The sequence below is a fragment of the Mastigoproctus giganteus genome, chromosome 5 (genome assembly GCF_048544385.1).
Source record: "Mastigoproctus giganteus isolate SK-2022 chromosome 5, ASM4854438v1, whole genome shotgun sequence".
Classification (NCBI taxonomy): Eukaryota; Metazoa; Arthropoda; class Arachnida; order Uropygi; family Thelyphonidae; genus Mastigoproctus; species Mastigoproctus giganteus.
In genome coordinates, this window is record NC_143579.1 from 77,997,199 (window position 1) to 78,023,771 (window position 26,573).

Here is a 26,573-nt window from a genome sequence, read left to right on the forward strand (position 1 = left end):
ATAATTTAACTTCAGCCTGTCATCAACAGGAAGAAATATACAGTATGTAAAGAAGAAAAGCCTTGTGCTGCATTACCACCTGGTGAAACTGGCCCTCTGAAACACCATCTCTATAGAAAATTATCCTATTTGGTTTGAATCGTGTTGATTTATAAAACTGTATCAACAACTCTTTAACCATAGAAGAGAGGTCTTGAATTATTTCCTGTCTGTGCTGCTGGACCCTAACTGTAGCTGCATATCTGCTAGGATGAGCATCCATACTGCCTACCACCTAAAAATGAATTTTGAAATTATGCTTTATGTAAGTTTAACAAATAAATTTTTAACATAGAAAAAATATACTTAGTCCATCCATCTTTATTTATTTTTTCTGACAACAAAAAATATGTATCTGTGATTATTAACTAAGGGCATAAGGCTTATTTAGAAGTGCATATTCATCCATGTGGGTCACTATAGTTAAATAATGATTTACATTTTATAAGTTAATCCACATATCTATGTACAAAATCCTGTAAAAAAAAAAAAAAAAAAAAACAAGCTCTCTGGGTTGGAAATCATGAGGTCAGGACATTATTTTTTTTCCCTTTCCGCCTTCATGCATTTGAAGAAGGGAGAGTATAATGCAAATCTCTACATCCAGTTAACAGCACTTGTATCCAAGATTAATAAGCATCATGGATTAGACCAAAAAGCTCCATATAAAATGTGCAAAATCCCCATGAAATATGCATGGAAGTTAAAAAAGACCAAGCCAAGAATCATTGACAAATTACTCTTTACATCTTTATTTGGCCTTAGAGAGAGAGAGAGAGAGAGAGAGAGAATATGACAAAGTAGTCACACTGATCCTTTCCTTACTTTATGTTTCTCTTTCACTCCCTGGGGATTGCGGTACTAGCAGAAAAAGGTTACTGGTTGCTTTTGAAAAGTCAGTTCATTTTGAATCATTGCAGAAATCAAGAAAGAATCAAAGAGAAATATTTGGAGTAACAAACTAAATTCAGGTTCATAAAAGATAAATAATTTGATTTTAACCACTACAAACAGTACATTATTGTCAACATAATAAATTTTCACTTATGAAGCACATAGATCCTAAGGCAGCGTACCCAGATGATGTGTGTGGACAGTGCAATGCTGAGTGAGTTTGGTGTGACAGCACTGAGAACGCTATAATGAGAGGAGTGTGTTATAGACATAATGAATGTGATGAATATAATGAACAACTGTAGAGACAAACAGATTGGCCAATAGATCAAGACTGTCTTATACAAGAGGATTTTAACTTTTCAGATACTGATGGGAACTTGGGGGTTGGTCAATCACACAGCAACAGAATGTTAGAGAGGCAACAAGAGAAAGCAATACACTTGATCTGATTATCAGTAATGACTCCTCATCATTAAGATTGGTTGGTTGGTTTGGTTTTTAATGGTGCATTGGCAGCCTCATCATTAAGAATATCCAGCTAAAGAAACTTACTAGGTGGCAATGATCACAATATATTGATGTGTGAGTTACTTAAGGATAAAGGATAAGGGAGGAGGGTTTTGCTTTCATGATGGCAACTACAATACTCTTAATTTTTAAATTCCTTTCAGTGGAACCAACAGATGATGTTACCAGCTGCAAATCCTAAAGAGGAGGCACTCAAGATAGCAATCATAAAGTTACTAAGCTTTTTACTAAGTTACTAAGCTTGCTACTTCCTTCAATATGCCTGGATAGATTTTATCTACCCCAGGAGCCATTTTTAAGTTTAACTTCAACAATTTCTCCTCCACTTTACACTCCATTATTACAAAATCGTTTAGCTCCCTATTAGAGTTTAGTTAACTTCTGCCCTTACCTTCCTTATAGAATTCCTCATGTGTGAATGTAGATGCAAAATACTCATTCAGTTTCTCATCTATCTAAGCAGGATCATCAATAGTCTAACCACGATCAATCAAGTGGACCAATCTGATTCATCCACTTCCCTCTAGAGTTTACATAAGAAGACTGCTGTTTTCTTTGCATCCTTTGCCAAAGATTTCTCATAATCAGCCTTCACTTGCCTAATCTCCTTTGTAACTCAATTACAGACTAGCTTATATCTGCCATAGGCTTCTGTGTCGCCTGATAATTTATGTGCATCTCACTCATTTTTCTTCTCTGCCACGAGCCTCATTAATTCATCTGACATCCATTTAGGTCTAAATCTTGAGCAGTATTTCTTAGTTGATATGAAAAGCATAGTAGCTTCCAAGATTAATTCCCTGAATGTTTCCCATTTAGAATTTAAAAACTTTCTTAGACTACTCTGGTCACCTTTACGAAAACAAAATCCCCTCCCTTTACACTTGATGGTAGTGACATCTTTAAGTAAATCCAACTTTAGTGCACTGTGATCACTGTCACCTAGTGGTTCCTTATCTGCAAATTCTTAATGCATGAATAATCACTGTTGATAACCAGATCAAGAGTATTACTCCCTCTGGTTGCCCCTCGAACATGTTGCTGTTGAAAACAATCCTCCAATAAATCCACAAAAGTCTTGCTGGTGTGCGAGTGTCCAACCCACAAGTTCCAGTCAATATCAGGAAAGTTAAAATCCCCCATTAGAAGACATTCTGATTTACTGGCCCACTCTATTTCTCTGCACAAGTGTTAATTGTACTCATCAGAGTCAGGCCTACAACACACTCCTACTCTCATTTTCCCTTTCCCAGTGTTTATGCCACACCAAACTGACTGAACACTGCTTAGTTCCTTAGTTTTTATGTGTTTCTTACCTAACAACATAACACCTCCTCCCTTCCTACCCTGTCTGTCCTTTCTGTTCACATTGTATCCCTCAAATTCCACTTCTGCACTACCTATATCTGTGTGGCACCATGTCTCTGATATCCCAAGAATATCTGCCTTTGATGTCTTGATCAGCACTTCAAATTTATTTACTGTTCTTCTAGCATTGGTGTACATGCAAGTATACATGCATCTGTTCTTACTCTTAGTTACCCTAACACAGCCCATGTATTTACTTGTTACATGATGACTCTCAGCAGCTCTTGAAATCCCCAGCAACTTGCTCCCTAAGCTGCTGCTCAGTACAATAGAAGCAGTGCAAGAATCACTTTTGCCTTTGCCTGTGACTACTGTTAATTTTTATGTCTGTGAATCCCCCCCCCACCCAAGCTAGCAGTTTTCCAACCCACTTATCACTGCCCTGATAGCATCAGCAAATATTCTTGCAACCATTCTATTTAAGTGTATCCCATCCCTGCAGAAGCACTCTCTCCTGCTAGCAAGCACAGTCCACGTTGAAAAAAATCCTACCCCATTAGCGTTGCACAATCCCTCCAGGGCCAAGATGATTGACAAGGCTCTCATCATATACTCCCTCCTATTGTGTCTGGGAAGAACTGCAGACACTTTCAAATTTAACCCAAACTTGCGACTTTTTCCCCCCTTCCAACGTTGAACTGTACTTGTTAAGTAAATGGTGGAAAGGATTCTTGCACTGCTTCTATTGGAATGGCAGCAGCCCGGAAATCCAGATGAGGGGGGGGGGGGTCATGAAACAAGTAAATACACGGGTTTTTTTTACAGTAATTGAGAGTAAGAACAGGTGCATGTATACTTGCATGTACACCAATGCTAGGAGTATAGTAAATAAATTTCATAAATTTGAAGCGCTGGTTAAGACATCCAAGGTGGATATTGTTGGGATAACAGAGACATGGTGTCACTCAGATATAAGGGATGGAGAATTGGAATTTGAGGAGTACAATGTGTACAGATAGGATGGACAGGATATGAAGGGAGGAGGGGTTATGCTGTTAGTTAAGACACATAAAATCTAAATAAGTGCATCCAGTTGACATAGATGGACAGTTCAATGTTGAGTCAGTTTGGTGTGACATAAGCACTGGGAAAGCAAAAGGAGGGTAGGATTTTGTTATAGGTTAATGACTCTGATGAGTACAATAAACAATTATACAGAGAAATAGAGTGGGCCAGTAAATCAGAGTGTCTTATAATGGGAAATTTTAACTTCCCAGATACAGACTGGAACTTGTGGATCGGTCACTCGCACTAGCAAAGCTTTTGTGAATTTACTGGATGATTGTTTTCTACAGCAGCATGTTAGAGGCAACAAGAGGGAGTAAAATTCTTGATCTGATTATCAGCAGTGATTATTCACACATTAAGAATTTACAGATAAAGGAATCACAGCGTACTGATGTGGAATTTACTTAAAGATGTAACTACCATCAGGGGTAAAGGGAGGGGTTTTTGCTTTCATAAAGGCAACTACAGTGGACTCAGAGATTTTTTAGGTTCTATACAGTGGGACCAACTGATGATGTACCAACAGCAAATTCTAACTGGGAAGCATTTAAGGAAGTAAATTTGGAAGTTACTAGGCTTTTTGTTCCAACTAAGAAATACCGCTCTAGGTTTAGGCCCAAATGGATGTAGATGAACTAATGAGACTCGTGGCAGAGAAGAAAAATGCACGGGATGCACATAAATTGTCAGGCGACACAGATGCCTATAGTAGATACAAACTAGTCTGGAAGACTTGTATGGCACTCAAGATGATTTAAGAAAATTGTATAGAGAAGAGCAACCAGATTAGTCAAGAACACAAAGGTTTCTCCTACCACAAAAGACATTATTTCTTCAAACTGCACTGCTTGAAAACTAGGCAACTGTAGTAGACCTGACTGAAGTGTTTACGGCTTTAAATGGATTAAGTAAACTTAATTATGATCGTATTCTCACTCTTTATGAGAATGCACAAAAGGGGTCATAAATTCAAATTGAAAATGGATGGCTACAGGATAGATGTGCAAAAATTTGCTTTTACCCAGAGAATAACTGATTGATGGAATATATTATCATCTGGTGTTGTGGAAGAGTGTAGTATATTGTTGTTGCTTTTTCTTTTTTTTTCTTTTGCCAATGGTGTATAAGCAAGCTTTCTTGCATCATTTCTTACTATTACTACTACTAAAAATCCTTCAACATATCTGGGAGTACTGACATCAGTACATAGATGAGAGGTACAATTAGGTAGAAGGATAACATGCCTAGAATTAACACATTACTTGGCTTGTTTAGGATTGCTTTACCAATTAATCTTCTTTCAAAACTTTTGGATCATGAATCAGTACTGCTCACTGGTGATTGCTTGTTGAACTTCAATTTTGTAACTCTGAAAAGTGTTTTAAATAGTTTTTTTGTTAAAAGGAGCCACTGTTCTATCAGTATAAACATTTAACCAAAGACAGTCAACACATACACACACATGCTTCAAAATCTTTTTTATCTTAGTAGCATGCATCAGTTAAAATTGTTTAACTCTATCTTTCCTTTTAGTACTTCTTTCTAGTAAATTTCAATAAATATTTACGCACTTTCACAGGAATGCATACAGCTCCTTTTTCAGTAAAAAAATTAATTAGATAAGGACAGCCATCAAATGCTTAATCTCTTCTTTTAATAGCCTTGATACTGCACTTTTTAGGCCTACCATAACAGGTGCATTATCAACACTAAGTATCAGGCAGTTTTTTAAAGGCATCCCACACTGTTTTCAGGTTGTTCAGAAGGAGATGCTTAATGTTGTACCCTACAGAGTTACATCACAATGCTGCTTTCAATTGGATGATTTTTTTTTTTTTTTTTTTTTTTAAATCACAAAAGATCACCATAATGGGATATAGCTCAGAATTACACTCCCATTTAGAATTTGCAGTTGGTAACATCACTAGTTCGCTCCACTGAAAATAATCTAAAAACTGTCTAAAACCATTGTAGTCACTTTTACAAAAGCAACATTCCTCCCCTTTACCCACAACAATAGTTAGAGCTTTAAGTATATCTCACATCAACAGATTATTATCACTGCCCCCTATTATCTGGAGATTTTTAATGCATGAAGAGCCAATGCTGACAATCAGATGAAGACTACTCCTTTCTCTTTGACAGAAAGTTGCCTCTCTGACATGCTAGTGTAGACAGCAGTCATGCAATAAATTCAGAAAAGTTCTGCTACTATGTGAGTGACTGCCCCACAAAGTTTCGATCACCATCTGTAAAGTCAAAATCTTCCTTTATAAGACATTCTGATTTACTGGCCCATTATTTTTGTCTCTTTGTAGTTGTTCGTTATACTTATTGCAATTATTTGGCCTATTAGTTATTTTATTTATTTATTTTTTTTTTCTGGCTGATGCTGTTTTTTTTCTGGCTGATTAATAGATGGCCACTTTCATTTTTGTTTTCCCAGAACTTGTCATGCCAAACTGGCCCAACATTACACTGACTACCCAGGTGAATTGAGTAGCTCCTTGATTCTCTGTGCTTCTTAACCGAAAGCATAACTCCTTCCCTCCTGTCTTGTTTGTCCTTTCTATACACATTACCATTTTTATGATATTCCAACAACAACTACATTCTATATCTTAACCAGTACTTCAAATTCATCGAATTTACTTATTATAATACTAGAATTTTGATTAACAGGCTACAGGAAACTTGATAAGAATAAATATTAAGAAGACATTTATGAGAGTAGGAAGAGAAAGGTGCAATTTAAACACTGAAATGAAATAGGAGGTGAGGGAATAGAAGAGGTGAGCAAGTATAGATATTTTTGGAAAGTGTAACAGTGGAAGAAGAATAAGGCAGTAAGAGGAGTAAGAGTTAAAAAAGCTTTCAAAAAATGAAGAATATTATGTGGAAGACAAGGATTTGGTTTAAGGAAATAATTAGTATGATGTCTAGTATGGAGTGAGATACTATATTGAGCAGAGAAATGGATATTGAAAAACAAAAGATACGGAGGAGGATGGAAAATGGGATCAACAGATAAAGTGAGAAATGAAGAGAAAGAGGTTTTGAGAAGGGCGGGTGAGAGAGATGTTTGAATGAAATACTCAGAAGTCAAAACAGAGGGAAAAGTTGAAGGGAGGGGGCCCAAGCGAGATCATGGATATGGGTAAATGAAGGCTAACATCAATTTTATGTGTCTTAACTAAGGATAAGGAAAAGTAGTTGATGAGTGTATGCATTAATCTGCAGCTGCACCCATGTTTGGCCTTAATAATACTAACACAGACCATATTTCTCCCATTAGGGCCTCTCCAGCAGGCATTGTAATCCCCCACACTTTGTTTTACAGGTTGCTGCATGACCCATTAGAAGGAGCATTAGAATTAATTTCTGTTTTGCTTGTCGATCTGTTAAATTATTAGTTTATGTATCCCTTCAAATTAACAGTTTTCCAACCCGCACTGCTCTGTTAAGCAACTCCTCAGATCACCTATTCTTAATATCATTAGTACCAATATGTACAATCAATATAAAACTATTATAGGGAATGGACAGGTGATGTGGGAAGGGTTTTTTTTTTTTTTTGGCTGATGCTGTAAGGTTGCTTTCTTAAATCATTTGCCACCAATAATACACTAATACTAACTAGATGTTCTGATTTTCAGGTTTTGCCAGATTCTGGACTGCTGGATTTGGGATATTCAATTATATTGATTGGTTATGTAAATTATTAATTCATGATCACACTCTTAAGTTCCACAACCAAACTCACACCTAATGGTATTACTGACTATCAAATATTTTAAACAGCAAAAAATCTGCATGTTATCAGGAATTTATCCCTCCTTTACCCTTGCTTAAATCTATTTTAATCTCAGCAAAAATCATTTGAAATGCTATGCCCTCGAGCTTCAAGTTTGGCATCTCATATGCAGACAATATGCCAGTGATTTTAAACTATAACTGGCACACTGCATAACAGACACAACACTTTTCCACAACCCCCCAGTAATAGAATTAACACTAAAATCATAGCTCCTTACTTATAACTTGAAGGTCATTTTACCATATAACTGCTGGTTAGTAGTTGGCTCAAGTTTTTTTTTTTTTTTTTGAAGAACTGAAATTAGGATTCAGTATTCCTGCTTAATAATTATACAGATAGCAAAATTATAAAATACAAGACACAAATAAAAATACTACTTATACACTGGAATTATAATCTTTTATCCGATTTCATATCAACAGGGCTTTCTGTTATGCACTAGATCTAGTCGACATAAAGAGCCCATTACCACCAATGAAATTTAATAGTACTTCATCACAGACACCTTTCACACCATTGACACAACTCTATATTTGTGCACAGAGAATTTTAGGGAGTTGTTAAAATGCAACTTTGCCCAAATTTTAGTAAGAAAAATCTTATAAATTAGCAACCTACGAGTGGTACTGATTCTTTCACCAATATGGAATTCATATAAAATTAAACTTCATTATATCTCATTTTGCCTCCCCACCATCTTTCACCCCATAATCCCCCCAGTAATAAAATTAATAGCTGTATTATGGGCACTATGGTGTTTCCTTTTCTCCTATGACACCTTAAGATTCTGTTCATTTCCAGCTGAACATGACATTAAAGCCATTACAACAGATATCTCTGGCCTACAGAAAAAAATGAAGCAATTTAGAAGTCAGTTAACTTTCATTTAACTAATTCATTAAATAAGTAATAGTTACATGATTGATGCAACAGTCCCTCATATTCTTTAGGTCCTTTACATAGAACCAGGTTTCAGTCCTCTAACAACTGCTCAACTGCATGAATATTAGTTGTTCCAAAGCATCAGCCTTTAATAGCTGTCTCCCCCTTCTCCAGTTCAAAAAAGAGGTAATCTGTGGGGCAGTGCTCTCCAACCTTTTAGGGACCTTTTATACATTTTTAAAAATGTCAGAGGATGGTTTTAACTTTTGTCCACTGCTTTATTAAATAAAATAAGTTAAATAAATAAATACTGACCAAATATAAGCTTGTTGTTTGTTAGTTATTTGGTTTTCAAGAGCATTAGCAACTAAAGCCATATTGCTCCGGGATATGCAGTGGTCATTCCCTGACCTTTCCGCATCCTTTGTATTTGGTGTTGATAGGCTCGAACCACGGTCTAATCAAGAAGCGTGTGCTACGCACTGCTGCTCCTTCCCACCTGGCTACGGAGGCACCGACCAAATATAAGCTTAAACATTTTTAAGTAGTTTGAGTTTTATTATTTTCAATTATAGAACATTATTTTAATACTACAGGCAAGGGAAAGATAGGAAATCTAAATGCTTAAAACATTTAAATTTTATTTCAGAACAAATAATTTCTGATACTTACATATATCCTACAATTTCCTTATAACACACATTCTCAAAAAAGGTGGTAGTTTACAGGCATTAGACTCGACCCCCCCCCACTGCAGGAAACCTATCTGGAAAACAGGATGTGCGTGATAATTCATACCTAAATTGCTGATTGCCTCCATGGTTATCTGTCGTGACTGAGAGTGTTGATAGGCGAATGAAATTTTAGCAACAAGGAAGAATAATATTCATTCATAATAGATCTATCACCTTGGTTCCTTCATAACTTCTTGCGGTGAGGAGGTTCTTCATGATGGCACTCCAAGGACTTTTGTTTGGTCTGCAAATCATAGTAACGAACCCAAGTTTCATCCATAGTCACCAATTCTTGAATTGGTACCATATGATGGCCAGTCATCACATTATACCAGGCAAGTTTACCTCCCGAGACAGCCTTTTTTTTAAAAAAATTATTTTATTACTGTATAGCTCCCTTTTTATAGAAGGCTGAAAAACTGGTTTTAATCTTAAGTAAATTTCATAAGAAATTCTATTTGCACACCCTCTCACTCTTCTGGTCTCATTCAAATCTCTTGGTACCCATTTCACTAAACTTTTTTTTGTTCATAATCAATTCTTTGGGGAAAATATGATGACATCTCTCGGAGGATATGCTTAGTGTCTTTTTTACATATTGCAATCCAGTGAGATAAGTTTCAATATCACATTATGAATAGTATTATTATTTTCTGTGGTTGACAGCCACAGGTCGTTTACACTTGATTTCACCTTTAGTGACACTATGTCACCTTTGAATTAAGCTCAGTTCTTCAGAGTACCACATGATAGCCAATCACTGTATTATACCAGGCAAGTTTGCCTCCTTTAAAGTGCCCCTTTAAAAAAATTATTTCATTACTGTATGGCTCTCTTTTTTTTTTTTAGTGAAATTACTGGTTTTCGCAGACACTTTTTTTAATCCTTAAATAATAATCACACATATAACTTAACCAAAGATAATTATAATGGAATAGTTTCATTACATTATAATGAATTACTTAACAAGTACAGGTCACTGATGAAAAAAAGCCGTGAATTAGGGTTGAATTTGAAAGTGTCTGCAATTCTGCCCAGACACGATAGGAGGGAGTATACGATGAGAGCCTTGTCGATCAATTCGGCCCTGGAAAGATTGTGCAAGGCTCAAGGGATAGAATTTTTTTCAGCCTGGACTGTACTTGTTAACAGGAGAGACACTGCTTCTACAGGGATGGGATACACTTAAACAAAAAGGGTGCAAGAATATTTGCTGATGCTATCGAGGCAGTGTTAGGTGGGTCGGAAAACTGATAGCTTGGGGGGATACAAGGACAGTGATCACAATAGGTTAACAGTAGCCGTAAGCAGAGGTGAAGGTGATTCTTGCACATTTTCTATTAGAATAAGTAGCGACCTGGAGCGAGGGGTGTTGGGGGTTTCAGGGACGGATGGCAGTCATCGTGAAACAGGTGGGTATATGGGATGTGTTAGAATAACTAAGAATAAGAATAGGTGCATGTATACTTGCATGTATACCAATGCTAGAAGTATAGTAAATAAATTTGATGAATTTGAAGTGTTGGTCAAGACATCAAAGGCGGATATTGTTGGGATATCAGAGACGTGGTGTCACGTAGATCTAAGGAATGCCGAACTGGAATTTGGGGAGCACAATGTGTACAGAAAGGATAGACAGGATAGGAAGGGAGGAGGCGTTATGCTGTTAATAAATAAAAACATAAAATCAAAAGAAGTGCATCCAGTTGATATAGATGAACAGTGCACTGTTGAGTCAGTTTGGTGTGACATAAGCACTGTGAAAGCAAAAATAAGAGTAGGAGTGTGTTATAGGCCTAATGACTTGAATGACTAAATTGAACAATTGTACAGAGAAACAGAGTGGGCAAATAAATCGGAATGTCTTATAATGGGGGATTTTAACCTCCCAGATATTGACTGGAACTTGTGGGTTGGGCACTCACACACTAGTCAGACTTTTGTGGATTTATTGGATGATTGTTTTCTGCAGCAGCATGTTCGAGAGGCAACCAGAGAAAGTAATACTCTTGATCTGGTTATCAGCAGTGATCATTCATGTATTAGGAATTTGCAGATAAAAGAACCACTAGGTGGCAGTGATCACAGTGTACTGACGTGGGATTTACTTAAAGATTTAATTACCATCAGGGGTAAAGGAAAGGGTTTTTGCTTCCGTAAAGGCGAGTACATTGGTCTCCGACAGTTTTTAAATTCTGTACAATGGGATCAACTGACGATGTTACCAACAGTAAATTCTAAGTGGGAAGCATTCAAGGAATTAATCGTGGAAGCTACTAAAAGTTTCATACCTATTAAAAATTTATTGTTCAAGGTTTAGGCCTAAATGGTTGTCAAATGAACTAATGAGACTCGTAACAGAGAAGAAAAATGCATGGGATGCATATAAATTATCAAGCGACTCAGAATCCTATGGCAGATATAAGTTAATCTGTAATCAGGTCACAAAGGAGGTTCGGCAGGCGAAGGCAGATTACGAGAAATCCTTGGCAAAAGATGCTAAGAAAAACAGCAAGGATTTCTTTACTTATATAAACTCTAAAAGGAAGGGGATGAATCTGATTGGTCCCCTTGACATCGATGGTTCAACTGTTGATGGTCCTGCTCAGATAGCAAACAAACTGAATGAGTATTTTGCATCTACATTCACATGTGAGGAATTATTAAGGTGTGAAAATGGCAGAAGGTTATCAAATTGTAGCAAGATACTTAATGATTTTGTAATAACTGAGAGCAAAGTGGAAGAGAAATTGTTGAAGTTAAACGTAAGAAAAGCACCTGGGGCGGATGGGATCTATGCAGTTATATTAAAGGAGGCAGCAAAGCAACTAAGCAAACCCTTAGCCATAATTATGAGAGCATCCTTGGACTCAGGGGAGGTCCCCACGGACTGGAGATGTGCAAATGTATCCCCAATTCACAAAGGGGGATCGAAGGGTGACACGACTAATTACAGACCAGTTAGTTTAACTTCTGTTCCGGGTAAAATAATGGAGTCACTGGTTAAAGATGCATTGCAGGATCATCTAGACAAGACTGTAGCAATAATTCAGACACGCATGGGTTTGTTAAGGGAAAGTCTTGTCTGACAAATTTGATAGGATATTATGATGTGGTTACAAAGGAACTGGATGCAAAAAATAATTTTGATATCATATATTTGGATTTCAGGAAAGCTTTTGACACTGTTGCGCATGGAAGACTATTGTACAAATTGGAGCAGAATGGTATTAAGGGTAAGTTGCTACAATGGATAAAAGGATGGTTAAGTGCGAGAAGACAGAGGGTGGTAATCAATGGGTGCTGCTCTTCTTGGACTAATGTTATTAGTGGAGTCCCACAGGGTTCGGTGTTAGGTCCTCTGTTCTTTTGTATATTTATCAATGATATTGATGAAGGTATATCAGGCTTAATGTTGAAGTTTGCAGATGATACAAAGGTTGGCAGGGTTGTTAATGACAGTAATGGCAGTGTGCTACTGCAACAGGATCTAGATAATTTGGGCAGATGGGCTAAGAAGTGGCAACTGAAGTTTAACCTTGACAAATGCAAAGTACTGCATATGGGTAGAAGTAACCCCAGAGAAACGTACCAACCGTGTGGTACTACACTTAAGGTGGTAGAAAATGAAAAAGACCTGGGAGTAATTGTGCAGGCAGATATGAAGTTTTCTGAGCAATGCAGACAGGCTGCCAGGGCAGGTCATGGGGTTTTGTCAATGATATATAGGAATTTTGCTAGCAGGGAAAAGGAGGTGATTATCCCTCTGTATAAGGCAATGGTCAGGCCACGCCTTGAGTACTGCGTACAGGTCTGGAGGCCTCATTTTAGGAAGGATGTAGATTTACTTGAGCGTGTACAGAAAAGGGCAACAAGATTGGTGAGGAGAATGAAGGGATCCTCTTACCAAGAGAGGCTTAAGTTCTGCAAATTGCAGTGGCTGGAGACTAGGCACCTGCGCAGTGATCTGATTGAGGTATATAAGGCCTTGAATGGGTTCAGCACGCTGAATTCTGATGGGATCCTTCCACTTGTTCAGATTACGAATATAAGGGGGCATAAATTCAAATTAAGAAAAGATAGATGTAGAATAGATGTGCGGAAATTTGCCTTTAGCCAGCGGGTGGTTAATTGCTGGAACAAACTTCCATCTGTCGTTGTGGAAGTTGATAGGTTAAATAAATTTAAGGAGGAACTGGACAGGCATTTGGAGGGAATGGTGTGATTTTTTTTTTTTTTTTTTTTTTGTTGGCTGATGCTGCATAAGCTCATACATTTGCTTTCTTGCATCACATGCCACTACTACTACTACTACATCTCATGTTGCGAATGCCTTTTCAGTTATACTTCGAATAAGTAATGCGTCCCCAACCACCCAAACCATTGTTTCAGGGCTATTTGGCCTTCACTGGTCGGTGGGTAGGTACCAAGTGTTATAACAGTTGACAACCCAGTTGTGAGAATAATTCCACAATACGAGAGATGCCAAATGGTGGTTAGTAGTTAAAGACTTAATAAAAAGTTCAGGGCTAAGAGCTTTAGACTAAAGAAAAACTTAAGACATAAGTTAGTACAAATGCACCTTGACTACACACAGTAGGTTAAGTTTGTTTGTTTGTTGTTTGGTTTTTAGGAGCATTAGCAACTAAGGCCATATTGCTCCGGGATATGCGGTGGTCATTCCCTGACCTTTCCGCATCCTCCATATTTGGTGGTGACGGGCTCGAACCCCGGTCTAATCAAGAAGCGTGTGCTACGCACTGCTGCTCCTTCCCACCTGGCTACGGAGGCGCCTACAGTAGGTTAACCAACGTTAATTATAATGGTATCGTTTCATTACACCTCACATCGTGAATGCCTTCACAATAAGTTGCCTCTCTGATTATACTTTGAATAAGTAACGCTTCCCCACTAGAGAAGACTATTACGGTGAAGGGCCAATAGCAATAATAGTGTTCTCTACTGGAGAAATGTTACTTAATTGAAGTATAACCAAAAAGGCAACCTGTTTTGAAGGCATTCACAATATGAGATGTAATGAAACAATGCCATTATGATTAACTTCTATGCTTGTAAGTTTTTCAGCAGTCTGCGGCATTTACCCCCGAACTTTTATTAAGTCTTTAACTACTAAACATCCTTTGGTATCTCTCATATTGTCGAGTAAGTTTCATAACTGGGTTGTTAGCCATTATACCACTGGATACCTATCCACCTGCCAATTAAGGGCCAGGTAGCCCTGAAAGAGTCATCTGGAAGACTGAGAATAGTTAACAATAGCCTTGTCCATGGGGAAAGCGTTACTTATAATTGAAGAGGAAACTCATTGTGAAGGCATTCACAATACGAGATGTAACGAAATGATGCCATTAAAATTAAGTTTGGTTAACTTACTATGTATAGATGATACATTTCCACTAACTTATATGGCTGTGAGTTTTTCCATAGCCCGATAGTCTGAGGCTTTTAGCACCAAACGTTTGTCTAATAATAATTTAAAATGAATAAAAATATTTGCAATATTACTCTGGAAATTGAGTTACATGCATATAAATGTTTTGTAATTTAATATTATTTATTGTGCATATTTTATTTTCGAATAATGAAATATGGTACAGAAGCTTTTCAAATACCCCTTACATACTGAAGCTGTTAGTTTTTAGCATTTTGATTATTTTTTTAAAATTTTATCTGAAAGAACCAGATAATTTTGCGAGAGCATACCCTTTCTCAATTTGGGGCGGAGTGTTTTAAGTATTTTTAGTTTTTAACTCTCACCCAATGCTTATAATTAATCACACAGCCTTGAAAAGGTCAATTCACATTCTTATAAACTATGCTAACATTTATACAACATAGATTATTCTACACAAACTTTTTTGCAAAAAATTAATTCTATTAATTCTTTCTTACATTACAAAAAAATGAATAAATAAATAAAACTTGATTATATATAATTACAATTCCTGTTTAGCAAGTAAATTTTTTTTTTTGTTAAAAAAGTTTAATCCTGGGTGAAAAGCTTTGCACCCAGGTTTAAACTTTTCAAGGACATGCCCAGTAGCACTAAACTCCATTTCTGTTCAGCAACCATGAACAGGGACATGATGAAAGTGCTCTATGTAGTTTATTACCCCATATCTTCATTTTCAATATTAGCAAATCAGGCTTAGTACATTTCTGCATTTGTGCAGGAAGCAGGCTGGGTGCAGCAGTTTCTTCACTTCACTTCTGCAAGTGGGTGAGCGCCACCACTTGCAGGAGTGAAGTTCTCCTAAACTACAAAAGTTTATTTTCACTTTTGTTTTTATTAGAGGAGGTTGTGTATGTCCTAGTCATTTGAAAGTTATTATTTTAGGAGAGAAATAGAAGAGTGAAAACTGATGTGCACTAAAAACAATTTTTATAGTATCATTAAAAAATTATTATTTAGGTTTATTTCAAAAAATCTTAAAATGTACTGCCAAAATAGTAATAGTGGCATGTGATGTTTGTTCCAGCAATTAACCACCCACTGGCTAAAGGCAAATCTAATCTATAGCTGTCTCTCCTCAATTTGAATTTATGCCCCCTTAGGTTCTTAATCTGAGCAAGCGGAAGAATCCTATCAGAATTCAGCATGCTCAACCCATTCAAGGTACTATACATCTCAATCAGATCACCTCGCAGGTGCAATTTGCAGAACTTAAGCCTCTCTTGGTAAGAGGACCCCCTTCATTCCCCTCACTAATCTTGTTGCCCCTCTCTGTACACACTCAAGCAAATCTACATCCTTCCTAAAATTAGGCCTCCAGATCTGTATGCAGTACTCAAGGCGTGGCCTGACCATTGCCTTATACAGTGTAAAATGTATTAGTTGTCTGATGACACCAGAGGTTTCCCCCATCTCCACGTTGTATTCAAACTCTGTGGAGGTCAGAGATTTAAAAAGTGTGTAGGGAGTGGCTTGTTGTGTAGTGTTATGTTCTCTTGTTTCTCTGACCATTTAGCTGTTGGGAGGACACACTGTTACCCACACTATGCCACGAGGAGGCGGGTCAAGCACCCAGTAGATTATTTAAGTACTCAGGCAGGCTCCACCACCTAATTTCCAAGGATTTCAGTGGAAAAACCTATATATATATATATATATATATATATATATATATATTATATATATATATATATAAAAAAAAAAAAAAGAGGAGTGGGGAAAGAAAAGAAAAAAGGTCAAACTGCCCATCCTCCCCTGGGGGTGGGATATGTTAGCTGGCAGTGGGGAACCTACCAGGAGGAGGGATACACATCTACTTCATTCATAATTTGCATTTTCACTCTACTTGCATTCTATTTTTATACTTTTTTTTTTATAGTTTAGAATATATATATCCCCCCCCCCCCCCGACTCAATTATTCATCTCTTTCTCCCACAGCATGGGCGAATGCAATGGTATGTAATGTAATTTAAATACTAATGCTTAATAATTAAGCTAAATGAGAAAGAATACAAAAGATTAAAACTAGGGTTAGTGTGAACTTAATAATAACATTTATGGTTTGTGTTCTTTTTCTCACACACTTACATCCTCATTCATTCTTCTGGCTTTCATTTCATTTGTTTGTCTTTTGCTTTCTGCACTGCACTCTCTGGGCACCTAAACTTACTGTTATTCTTCAGTTGTGGTGCTGGCCTAGCTGCAAGTTTTTTGCAGGCCTGGGGAGAATGTAGTGATAGTGTTTGTGTCATTAGTAAATGTTTGTTAGTATATATAAAGTGATGTAAGTTATTATTAACTGTATTCTTTCAGCCAATTACATTTGCTCTTCCATTCATTCCCATTCACCATAATACTCATTTACTCTCTTTCCCTCGTGATAGGTCCATCTTTCTTTCACCAAAACTGAAATTTAATCCCTTTTACCATAATTCCAAATTCACTCTTTCACTCAGTGACCAGCCTATGCATCCCCTTGATGAAATCCAACAATCAAAAACCATATTGATTGTTGGAATGTTTTGTTTGTTTGTTATTTAGGAGCATTAGCAACTAAGGCCATATTGCTCTGGGAATGTGCGGTGGTCATTCCCTGACCTTTCCGCATCCTCCGAATTTGGTGGTGATGGGCTCGAACCCCAGTCTAATCAAGAAGCACTGCTGCTCCTTCCACCCGGCTAGTTTGGAATGTAAACCTGCTTCTGTGTAGTATTGGGCTAATCTGTTATATATTAGTCTTTTTGTATATTTTCCCTAGTACAGGGAGTAGGACTATTGGTCTATATGATTTGAGATCGGTAGGGGGTTTTTCTCGGGATTTTTGAGAATTAATCTTAATACAGATTTTTTCCATATTTTTGGGAATATACCTTCTGTCATACAGTTATTATTAGGGTTTGGATTTTTATGTATTATCATATTCATTTTTCTTTTACAAAAAGGCATGAAACTTAGACCATGTTGCATGTCCATGCAACATGGTCTGAGGATCCTAAAAAGGGGTGTTTGTAATTTCATATTTTATCATATTTTACACATTAGGTCATAATTTCAAAAAAATCATATTTAATAGCATCTTATATACTTTGACATAAAATTTTCATATTTTGTCTTACGATAACCGACAAATTATTTATAAAATTGATTTAAAATATATTTCTAAAAAACCATGGGAATCTACATTTAATCATTTCACATTCCAGCGTGGGCAGGCACGAGCGGCTAAATCCCAAAGTTATTTTCATTGGCTCTTTAGCCACTCACAACGACGCAGTAGTATCATTTTAGCTATAATTTAAAACGTTACAGCAGTTTTGCCTTATACTGAGTTCAATGAATTATTCGTTCAACTTATTTTATACAGTAGAAACTTCAGCTGTTGGCAAAATGAAGCCAAAATTGAGCTTTTTAGAAAATGGATTTCTTCTGTGATTAAAAGAGTCTAAAGACACACCAAAAGGATGGAACAAATAATATAATGCAATGCGTGCAATAAAGAGGTATGTAAATTAAGTAATATATATATATATATATATTTGTGTAGATACACCATTGATAACTCTTAAAGAACAATTACGATAGTAGTGTGAAGGGCATCATTTCGTCTGTATCTCAAATTGTGCTCTTCCTTCACAACGAGTTGTCCATGTATTGTACTACTTGAATAAGTAACACTTCATTAATAGAGAAGACTATTGTTACTTATTCTCAGTGAGTACCACCACCCAGACGGCACTGTTTCAAAGCTAGTTGGCTTTTCATTGGTGGGCGGTGGTAAGACAAGTAACGATAGTCTTCTCTATTAGTGAAGCGTTACTTATTCGAGTAGTACAATACATGGGCAACTCGTCTTGAAGGAAGAGCACACTACAAGATAGAGACGAACTGATTCGCACTACTATTAAGTAAATTAATTAATTACCTGGTAATAGATCTATCATAATTTTTATTTTTGGATGCTTGGATATATGGACATTCCAAATTTAATGCTCATGCATATTTAGTTTTTTCATACAATTTTTCATATAAATCAGAAAATAATAATAATTTTTCATTATAAATAATCTTAAATAAACATGTAAATACAGTTTTAAGGTTCTGTGCGTGAAAGTATCCCAATTACAACAGCATAACGGTACTGCTTTGTATGAAGCTAATGTAAGGAGAAGGAGAATTTCAGGGGTGTGTACTACACAGCAGCTGCTTACTGCAGAAAACTATAAAACACCAGATCCATTCTTTGCCAATTTATGCCAAGCAATGGTTGCCGCAAACATTCCTTGGAACAAAGTCTTCAAAAGCTTCTTGGAAACTGCTCCCAAAAAATTCCTGACGAATCAACGTTACAGAAAAATTACCTTGAGGACTGCTATAAATCGGTATGCTCTCACTGATTTTATTAAATAATTTATTATTTAATAAAATCAGTGAGAAATTGAATCAAGCTTTCCGACTGATAAAATCAGTCGGAAAGCTTGATTCAGATGAACTGTCTAAATCGTATCTCCTTGCATCAGAGGTTCTGGATAAAACTAATCATGTAATTGTTGCTACATTGGAATGGGAGCCTACGCGGTTAAAATTAAACTTATTATTTAAAACTGTAAATGTGTAATCCATAAAATGATAAATTAAATTAATATAAAATTACTTATTTGTTTCAGGTATTTCATCGCTTGAAAGTGTAAAAAGTGATCATTTTCTTCTTTTAATAATGGATTCAGCAGCCTGCATGCTCAAAGCCGGGAAAGCACTGGAGGTATTTTTTCCGAGCACGATACATCTTATTTGTTTAGCCCATGGTCTTCACCGTGTAGCAGAACAAGTACGTTTGGAATATAAAGATGTTGACCAGCCGATATCACTGACTAAAAAGGTCTTCCTTAATTAAGGTGCCCTCAAGAGTACAGCTCTTAATCGTTTGAAACAAGTTCTGGGGGAAACCAGAGAAAAAGCTAGAAACCCGGCTTATCCTACCATATGCAAAATTTCCCAAGTTTTAGAGGATACGGCCTTTGTAGGACTTCCTCTAGCTTCCGATGTCATTAAGGCATTTAATTTTGCCCCGATCACATCTTGTAATGTTGAGAGGTCCTTCTCTGCTTACAAGTGAATATTAGCAGATGACAGAAGGAGATTAACTCCAAAACATTTGGAGTGGATACAGGCATCGCAATGTGATGGAAAGAACAGTAAACCCCCGCTATTCGCGGTTGCTGATTTAATATAAAATGAAAAAATGTGAATTTTAAAGTGCCGTGAACATTTTCCGCCATAAAAAAACATGGGTGTGGCTAAAATTATCTTTTACGGGCAAAACAGTGCTCAGTGGGTGGGGGGAGAGGGGTAACAAAATTGCGAGCGTGGATGTTTCTCGCTAATTCTTATTCAGTATGTTTTATGCGCTTGTCATGCATAACACATACTGAATTAAAATTTGCTTTTAATTTATATGCTTATAAATTTATCAATTTATAAACTGATATGCTTACACAAGTGATAAATCTACTGTTTTGCAGTGTAAAACACTTTTTTGAGTGTGTTAATGGAAGAAAGTGACTTTATTGTGGACAAGTTCTTTCTAACCCGTACAAAAATATGGCTACGAATAACAAGGGAAATGTGAAAAGATCAAAGAAGATGATGATGACATTAGCGAATAAAATTGAGTTATTTGAAAAATTTCTAATGGTGAAAGTGTCTCCTCAGTGGCAAAACATTATAAAATCAATGAGTCAACGGTACGATCAATCAAGAAATCGGGGAAAAAAATCTGCCGTAGTGGCTGTGAAAACACACTAATTGCTTCAAAAATTTGCTCTAAATCGTGATGTTAAATTAGAAAAAAATGGAAAAGGCTTTAAATCTGTGGATAGAAGACCGAACTCAAAATAAAAAATTCCGTCAAGTTCACTCATCATTTGTGAAAAGGCAAAACTCCTTTATCAACTCTTTAGCAAAACTGTTGATAGCACTGGCTGGATAAGTTTTTTATCTAGAAAGGCGCTAGTTTGAAAAATTTGTTTGAAATTTCTAATAAATATTACATTTAATATTAATTGTTTCTTATTTTCATTTCGATGCCATATGCTTGCATTTCACTATGTACTGTATATTACATAGTCATATTATGAAGGTACATATAATACATACATAGACAAAATTTTAGACTAGTTTTTCTTATATATTTCGTACTTTGGAACGGAATCCCTTTATTACCATGGGAGCCATAACTCAGTATTCGCGTTTTCGGTATTAACGGCATTTCTCAGGAACGTAACCCCCGCGAATAGTGGGGGTTTACTGTAGTTAGCAACTTAAGGGTTAGTAGCCTAGTATAGCCTATACATTTTGGATTTTGTATGTTTAAAAAAATTTATTTTAATGTTTATATTTAAAAAAAAAAAAACTTGCAAATTGTGATATTTTCATTATATTACTTGTTATAAATTTGTATAACAAGTCGTACAACTTTAAAAGAATAATAATAAAAGGAATAATAAAACGTACCACACGGTTGGTATGTTTCTCTGGGGCTACTTCTACCCATATGCAGTACTTTGCATGTTTCAATGTTAAACTTCAGTTGGCACTTCTCACCCCATCTGCCCAAATTTTCTAGATCCTGTTGCAGTAGCACACTGCCATTAGTGTCATTAACAACCCTGCCAACCTTTGTATCATCTACAAACTTCGACACTAAGTCTGATATACCTTCATCAATATCATTCATAAATATACAAAACAACAGTGGGCCCTACACCAAACCCTGTGGGACTCCACTAATAACATTAGTCCACGAAGAGCAGCGTACATTGATTACCATCCTCTGTCTTCTCCCATTCACCCACCCTTTTATCCATTGCAGCAACTTACCCTTAACACCATTCTGCTCCAATTTGTACAGTAGTCTTCCATGCGTAACAGTGTCAAGAGCTTTTCTGAAATACAAGTACAGGTAAGTCTCAACGTTACGAGTTATTCGTTCCTAGCGCATGCTCGGAAAGGGAGAATTTATTTCCACTATACATAATGTTAAAAATAAGGGTTACATTATCAACAATGAAATTAGTTAGCTAATTAGTTTATGTTTAAACAATGATTGATTTTCCAAAGAAATGAAAACATAGCCTGTACAATCAAGCAAATTATAACAACAGAGAAATGATTTATAACTTACAAAAGTTAAAGAATGTTTATTCTTCATCATCAATGACTAAATGCACACTCGTTGATCACTCATTATTGGCTCGGCACTCTGTTTGTTGCCCAAGGAGTCGTCTTCAGAAATGCTTCAAGAGGCATTTATTTCCAAGATAATCTCTTTTCTTTATAAATTTCAATAGCATGCATAAGCATTTTTTAACAGAATGCACAATTTGCAACTAACATGATTTGTGTGGAGTATCAAGTTTACAAAGTTTAAAAAAAAAAATGAAGAGAAGATTCTGAAAATTTGTTTTTATACGATTGAAAATTTCAGTAAAAGATAAACACATTTCATCATAATAACGAAAAAAATCCACACAATTCCAGCTATCGGCATTTTCACAAATGCAGTAACATTGAGTTTACTACCCATTTATAATTGCTTGCAGTAACAGAGAAGCCCAATAAACCGGAAAGTGCAAATTGTTTTTATTGTTTGGTCGTGACTTCCAGAAATGTGCTTTAGAAAAATATCACACATAAAGCTGTTCAAAATTGGTTCTTATAACATATGATAACGATGAAAGTGTAGTGCATTTAATGATTTGAATTGGTAACTAATACAATTTACACTATAAAAATGACCTTTTAGGGAGTTATACAGCAAAAATTTGAACTTCCGAGGTTGCGGAATGAATTACCAAAAAAAAAAAAAAAAAAAACAATGTGTTATTGGGTTCAAATTACAATGGTCACGGATTAATATCGTAAAGCGGGGCACACTGTATTGTACAGCTATGTGCGTGGTTTGAAATGCGGTATTTATGAAAGTTTAACATTCATTTTTTTGCAATTAATGTTCATATTTTCGATTTTGTTGATACTTGAAGAAGGGGGGAAAAAAAAAAAAAAAAAAACCTTGTAAGCCCCGGGAACTCGTAAAGCAAGAACTGCCTGCATATGATATCAAAATTGTTTTTTTGCATCCACTTCCTCTGTAACCACATTATAGTATCCAATCAAATTTGTCAGACAAGATTTTCCCTTAACAAACTCATGCTGTATCTGAATTATTGCTGCAGTCTTGTCTAGATGATCCATCTGCAATGCATCTTTAACCAGTGACTCTATTTCACCTGGAACAGAAATTAAACTAACCTGTCTGTAATTACTCGTGTCACCTTCGATCACCCTTTGTGAATTGGGGATACATCTACACATCTACAGTCCATGGGGACCTCCCCTGAGTCCAAGGATGCTCTCATAATTATGGCCAAGGGTTTGCTTAGTTCATTTGCCACCTCCTTTAATATAACTGGGGCCAACCGGGCTAGCCGAGTGGGTAAAGTACCTGCCCGGCAACCCAAAGGTCGCGGGTTCGATTCCCGCCTCGGGCTTGGATCAAAGTACTGCAAAAACCTTGGGAGGTGCAATATGGCCACAGAAGCCGATGCGCCAACAACTACCAAATCAAAAAAAAAAAAAAAAAAAAAATATATATATATATATATATATACACATATATATAACTGGACAGATCCCATACACCACAGGTGCCTTTCTTATGTTTAACTTCAACGATTTCTCCTCCACTTTGTTCTCAGTTATTACAAAATCATTAAGCACCCTGCTACAATTTGATAACTTTTTGGTATTTTCGTTCCTAAATAACTCATGTGTGAATGTAGATGCAAAATACTCATTCAGTTGCTATCTGAGAAGGATCATTAACAATCGAACCATCGATATAAAGTTGACCAATCTGATTCACCTCCTTCCTTTTAGAGTTTATATAAGTAAAGAAATCCTTGCTGTTTTTCTTAGCATTCTTTGCAAAAGATTTCTCGTAATTTGCCTTTGCTTGCCTAATCTCCTTTGTGTCTTGATTACAGACTAGCTTATATCTGCCATAGGCTTCTATGTTGCCTGATAATTTATATGCATCCCATGCGTTTTTCTTCTCTGCTACGAGTCTCATTAGTTCATTTGCCAACCATTTAGGCCTAAACCTTGAACAATATTTCTTAATAGGTATGAAACTTTTAGTAGCTTCCATGATTAATTCCTTGAATGCTTCCCACTTAGAATTTACTGTTGGTAACATCGTCAGTTGATCCCACTGTACAGAATTTAAAAACTGTCGGAGACCACTGTACTCGCCTTTACGGAAACAAAAACCCTTTCCTTTAACCCATGATGGTAATTATATCTTTAAGTAAATTACCCCAACAGTTCACTGTGATCACTGCCACCTAGTGGTTCCTTTATCTGCAAATTCTCAATACACGAATGATTACTGCTGATAACCAGATCAAGGGTATTATCCTCTCTGGTTGCCTCTTGAACATGCTGCTGCAGAAAACAATCATCCAATAAATCCACAAAAGTCTTCCTAGTGTGTGAGTGACCAACCCACAAATTCCAGTCAATATCTGGGAAGTTAAAATCCCCCATTATAAGACATTCTGATTTACTAGCCCACTATTTCTCTGTACAATTGTTTGTTGTACTCATTTAAGTCATTAGGCCTATAACACACTCCACTTATTTTTGATTTTCCAGTGCTTATGTCACACCAAACTGACTCAACAGTGTACTGTCCATCTATGTCAACTGGATGCACTTCTTTTGATTTTATGTTTTTTCCTAATTAACAGCATAACCCCTCCTCCCTTCCTATCCTGTCTATCCTTTCTGTACACAATGTACTCCTCAAATTCCAATTCTGCATTCCTGATATCTGTGTGACACCATGTCTCTGATATCCCAACAATATCTGCCTTTGATGTCTTGACCAACACTTCAAATTCATCAAATTTATTTACTATACTTCCAGCATTGGTATACACGCACCTATTCGTATTCTTAGTTACCCTAACACATTCCATATATTTATTTGTTTCATGATGACTGCCATCAGTCCCCGAAACCCCTAGCACCCCTTGCTCCATGCCACTGCTTATTCTAATAGAAGCAGTGCAAGAATCACCTTAACCTCTGTGAATCCCCACAAGATAGCAGTTTTCCAACCCACCTAACACTACCTCAATAGCATCAGCAAATATTCTTGCACCCTTTCTATTTAAGGGTATCCCATCCCTATAGAAGCAGTCTCTTCTGTTAACAAGCACAGACCACGCTGAAAAAAATTCTACCCCATAAGCCTTGCACAATCAATCCAGGGCCAAATTGATTGATAAGGCTCACAACTTTTTTTTTCCAACATTGACCTGTACTTGTGAATTGTTCATTAAGAAAAAGTTAGCTATCAATATATATAACTAACACTATTAATTATCAACATTATTTTTGTTTTCTGATGCTTAGCCACACATTAAAAAAATTCATATTCAAGTGCATATGAATCACATGCAAATGGCTTTAAACATCTTTCAACTTGGGTGGCTGCAGAAGACCTGAGATTATTATGGAATGGGTCATTAACTGGGTTTATTCAGAAGGCAAATGCTTTCTTTAATATGTTTCATGAAAAAGTGGTACAGCCTCAGTAGGGAAATTTAACATAAACTGCATGACTACTTAGAGTATGTTGTATTAGGTTATAAGTGAGTTTTATGTAAGAAAATAAAGTTATCATTATTTCCTTTCATTATATCAGTTCCTTATTTTGCAAATCTAAGAATAGCATTAGTAGAGGCATTTGATGCAAGAAAGCAAGCTTATGCAGCATCAGCCAAAAAAAAAAAAAAAAAAAAAAACCCCACTTCCACTTCACCAGGGATGGAAGTCTATTCCACCTACCAACTACCCGCTGGCTAAAGGCAAATTTCTGCACATCTATCCTACATCTGTCTTTCCTCAATTTGAATTTATGCCCTCTCAGGTGATTATTCTGAGCAAGAGGAAGAATCCCATCAGCATTGAGCATGCTCAAACCATTCAAGGATTTGTACACCTCTATCAGATCGCCTCGCTGGTGCCTAGTCTCCAGACACTGTAATTCGCAAAACTTAAGCCTTTCTTCGTAAGAGCACCCCTTTGTTCCATTCACTAATCTTGTTGCCCTTCTCTGTACTCATTCCAGCAGCTCTACATCCTTCTTGAAATGAGGCCTCCAGGCCTATATACAGTACTCTAGGTGTGGCCTGACCATTGCCTTATACAAGGGAATAATCACCTCCTTATCCCTGCTAGAAAAATTCCTATATATCATTGACAATACACCATGAGCTATTCTTGCAGCCTGTCTGCACAACCACCCCCAGGTCCCTTTCATTCTCTACCACTGTCAGTGTAGTACCACAGAGTTCATACGTTGCTCTGGGGTTGCTGTTTCCCATATGTAGTACTTTACATTTGTCAATGTTAAACTTCATTTGCCACCTCTCAGCCCATCTGCTCAACCTTTCCAGATCCTGTTGCAGCAGCATAGTGTCAGTAGTGTCCTTGACAACCCTGCCAACCTTCGTATCGTCTGCAAACTTGGACATTAAGCTTGATGTACCATCATCAATATCATTTATAAATACAGAAAACAATCAAGGACCCAATACTGAACCCCGAGGGACTCCACTAATAACATTAGTCCATTGATTACCACTTTCTGTCTTCTCCCCCTCAACCACCTCTTTATCCATAGCAGCAATTTGCCTCCAATGCCACACTGCTCCAATTTGTGCAGCAGTCTTCTATGTGCAACAGTATCAAAAGCCTTTC

At 36.6% G+C, this 26,573-nt stretch overlaps 1 protein-coding gene across 1 annotated transcript in view; it reads right to left on the reverse strand.

The window, feature by feature from the left end:
• The window catches only part of LOC150085511 (protein argonaute-2-like), a 444,788-nt gene that overhangs the window by 85,742 nt on the left and 332,473 nt on the right, over nucleotides 1–26,573 (reverse strand). The window contains exon 16 of the mRNA XM_090373305.1: nucleotides 80–274. Coding sequence (XP_090229431.1) covers nucleotides 80–274 — 195 coding nt within the window. The remainder of the gene's footprint in view (nucleotides 1–79; nucleotides 275–26,573) is intronic.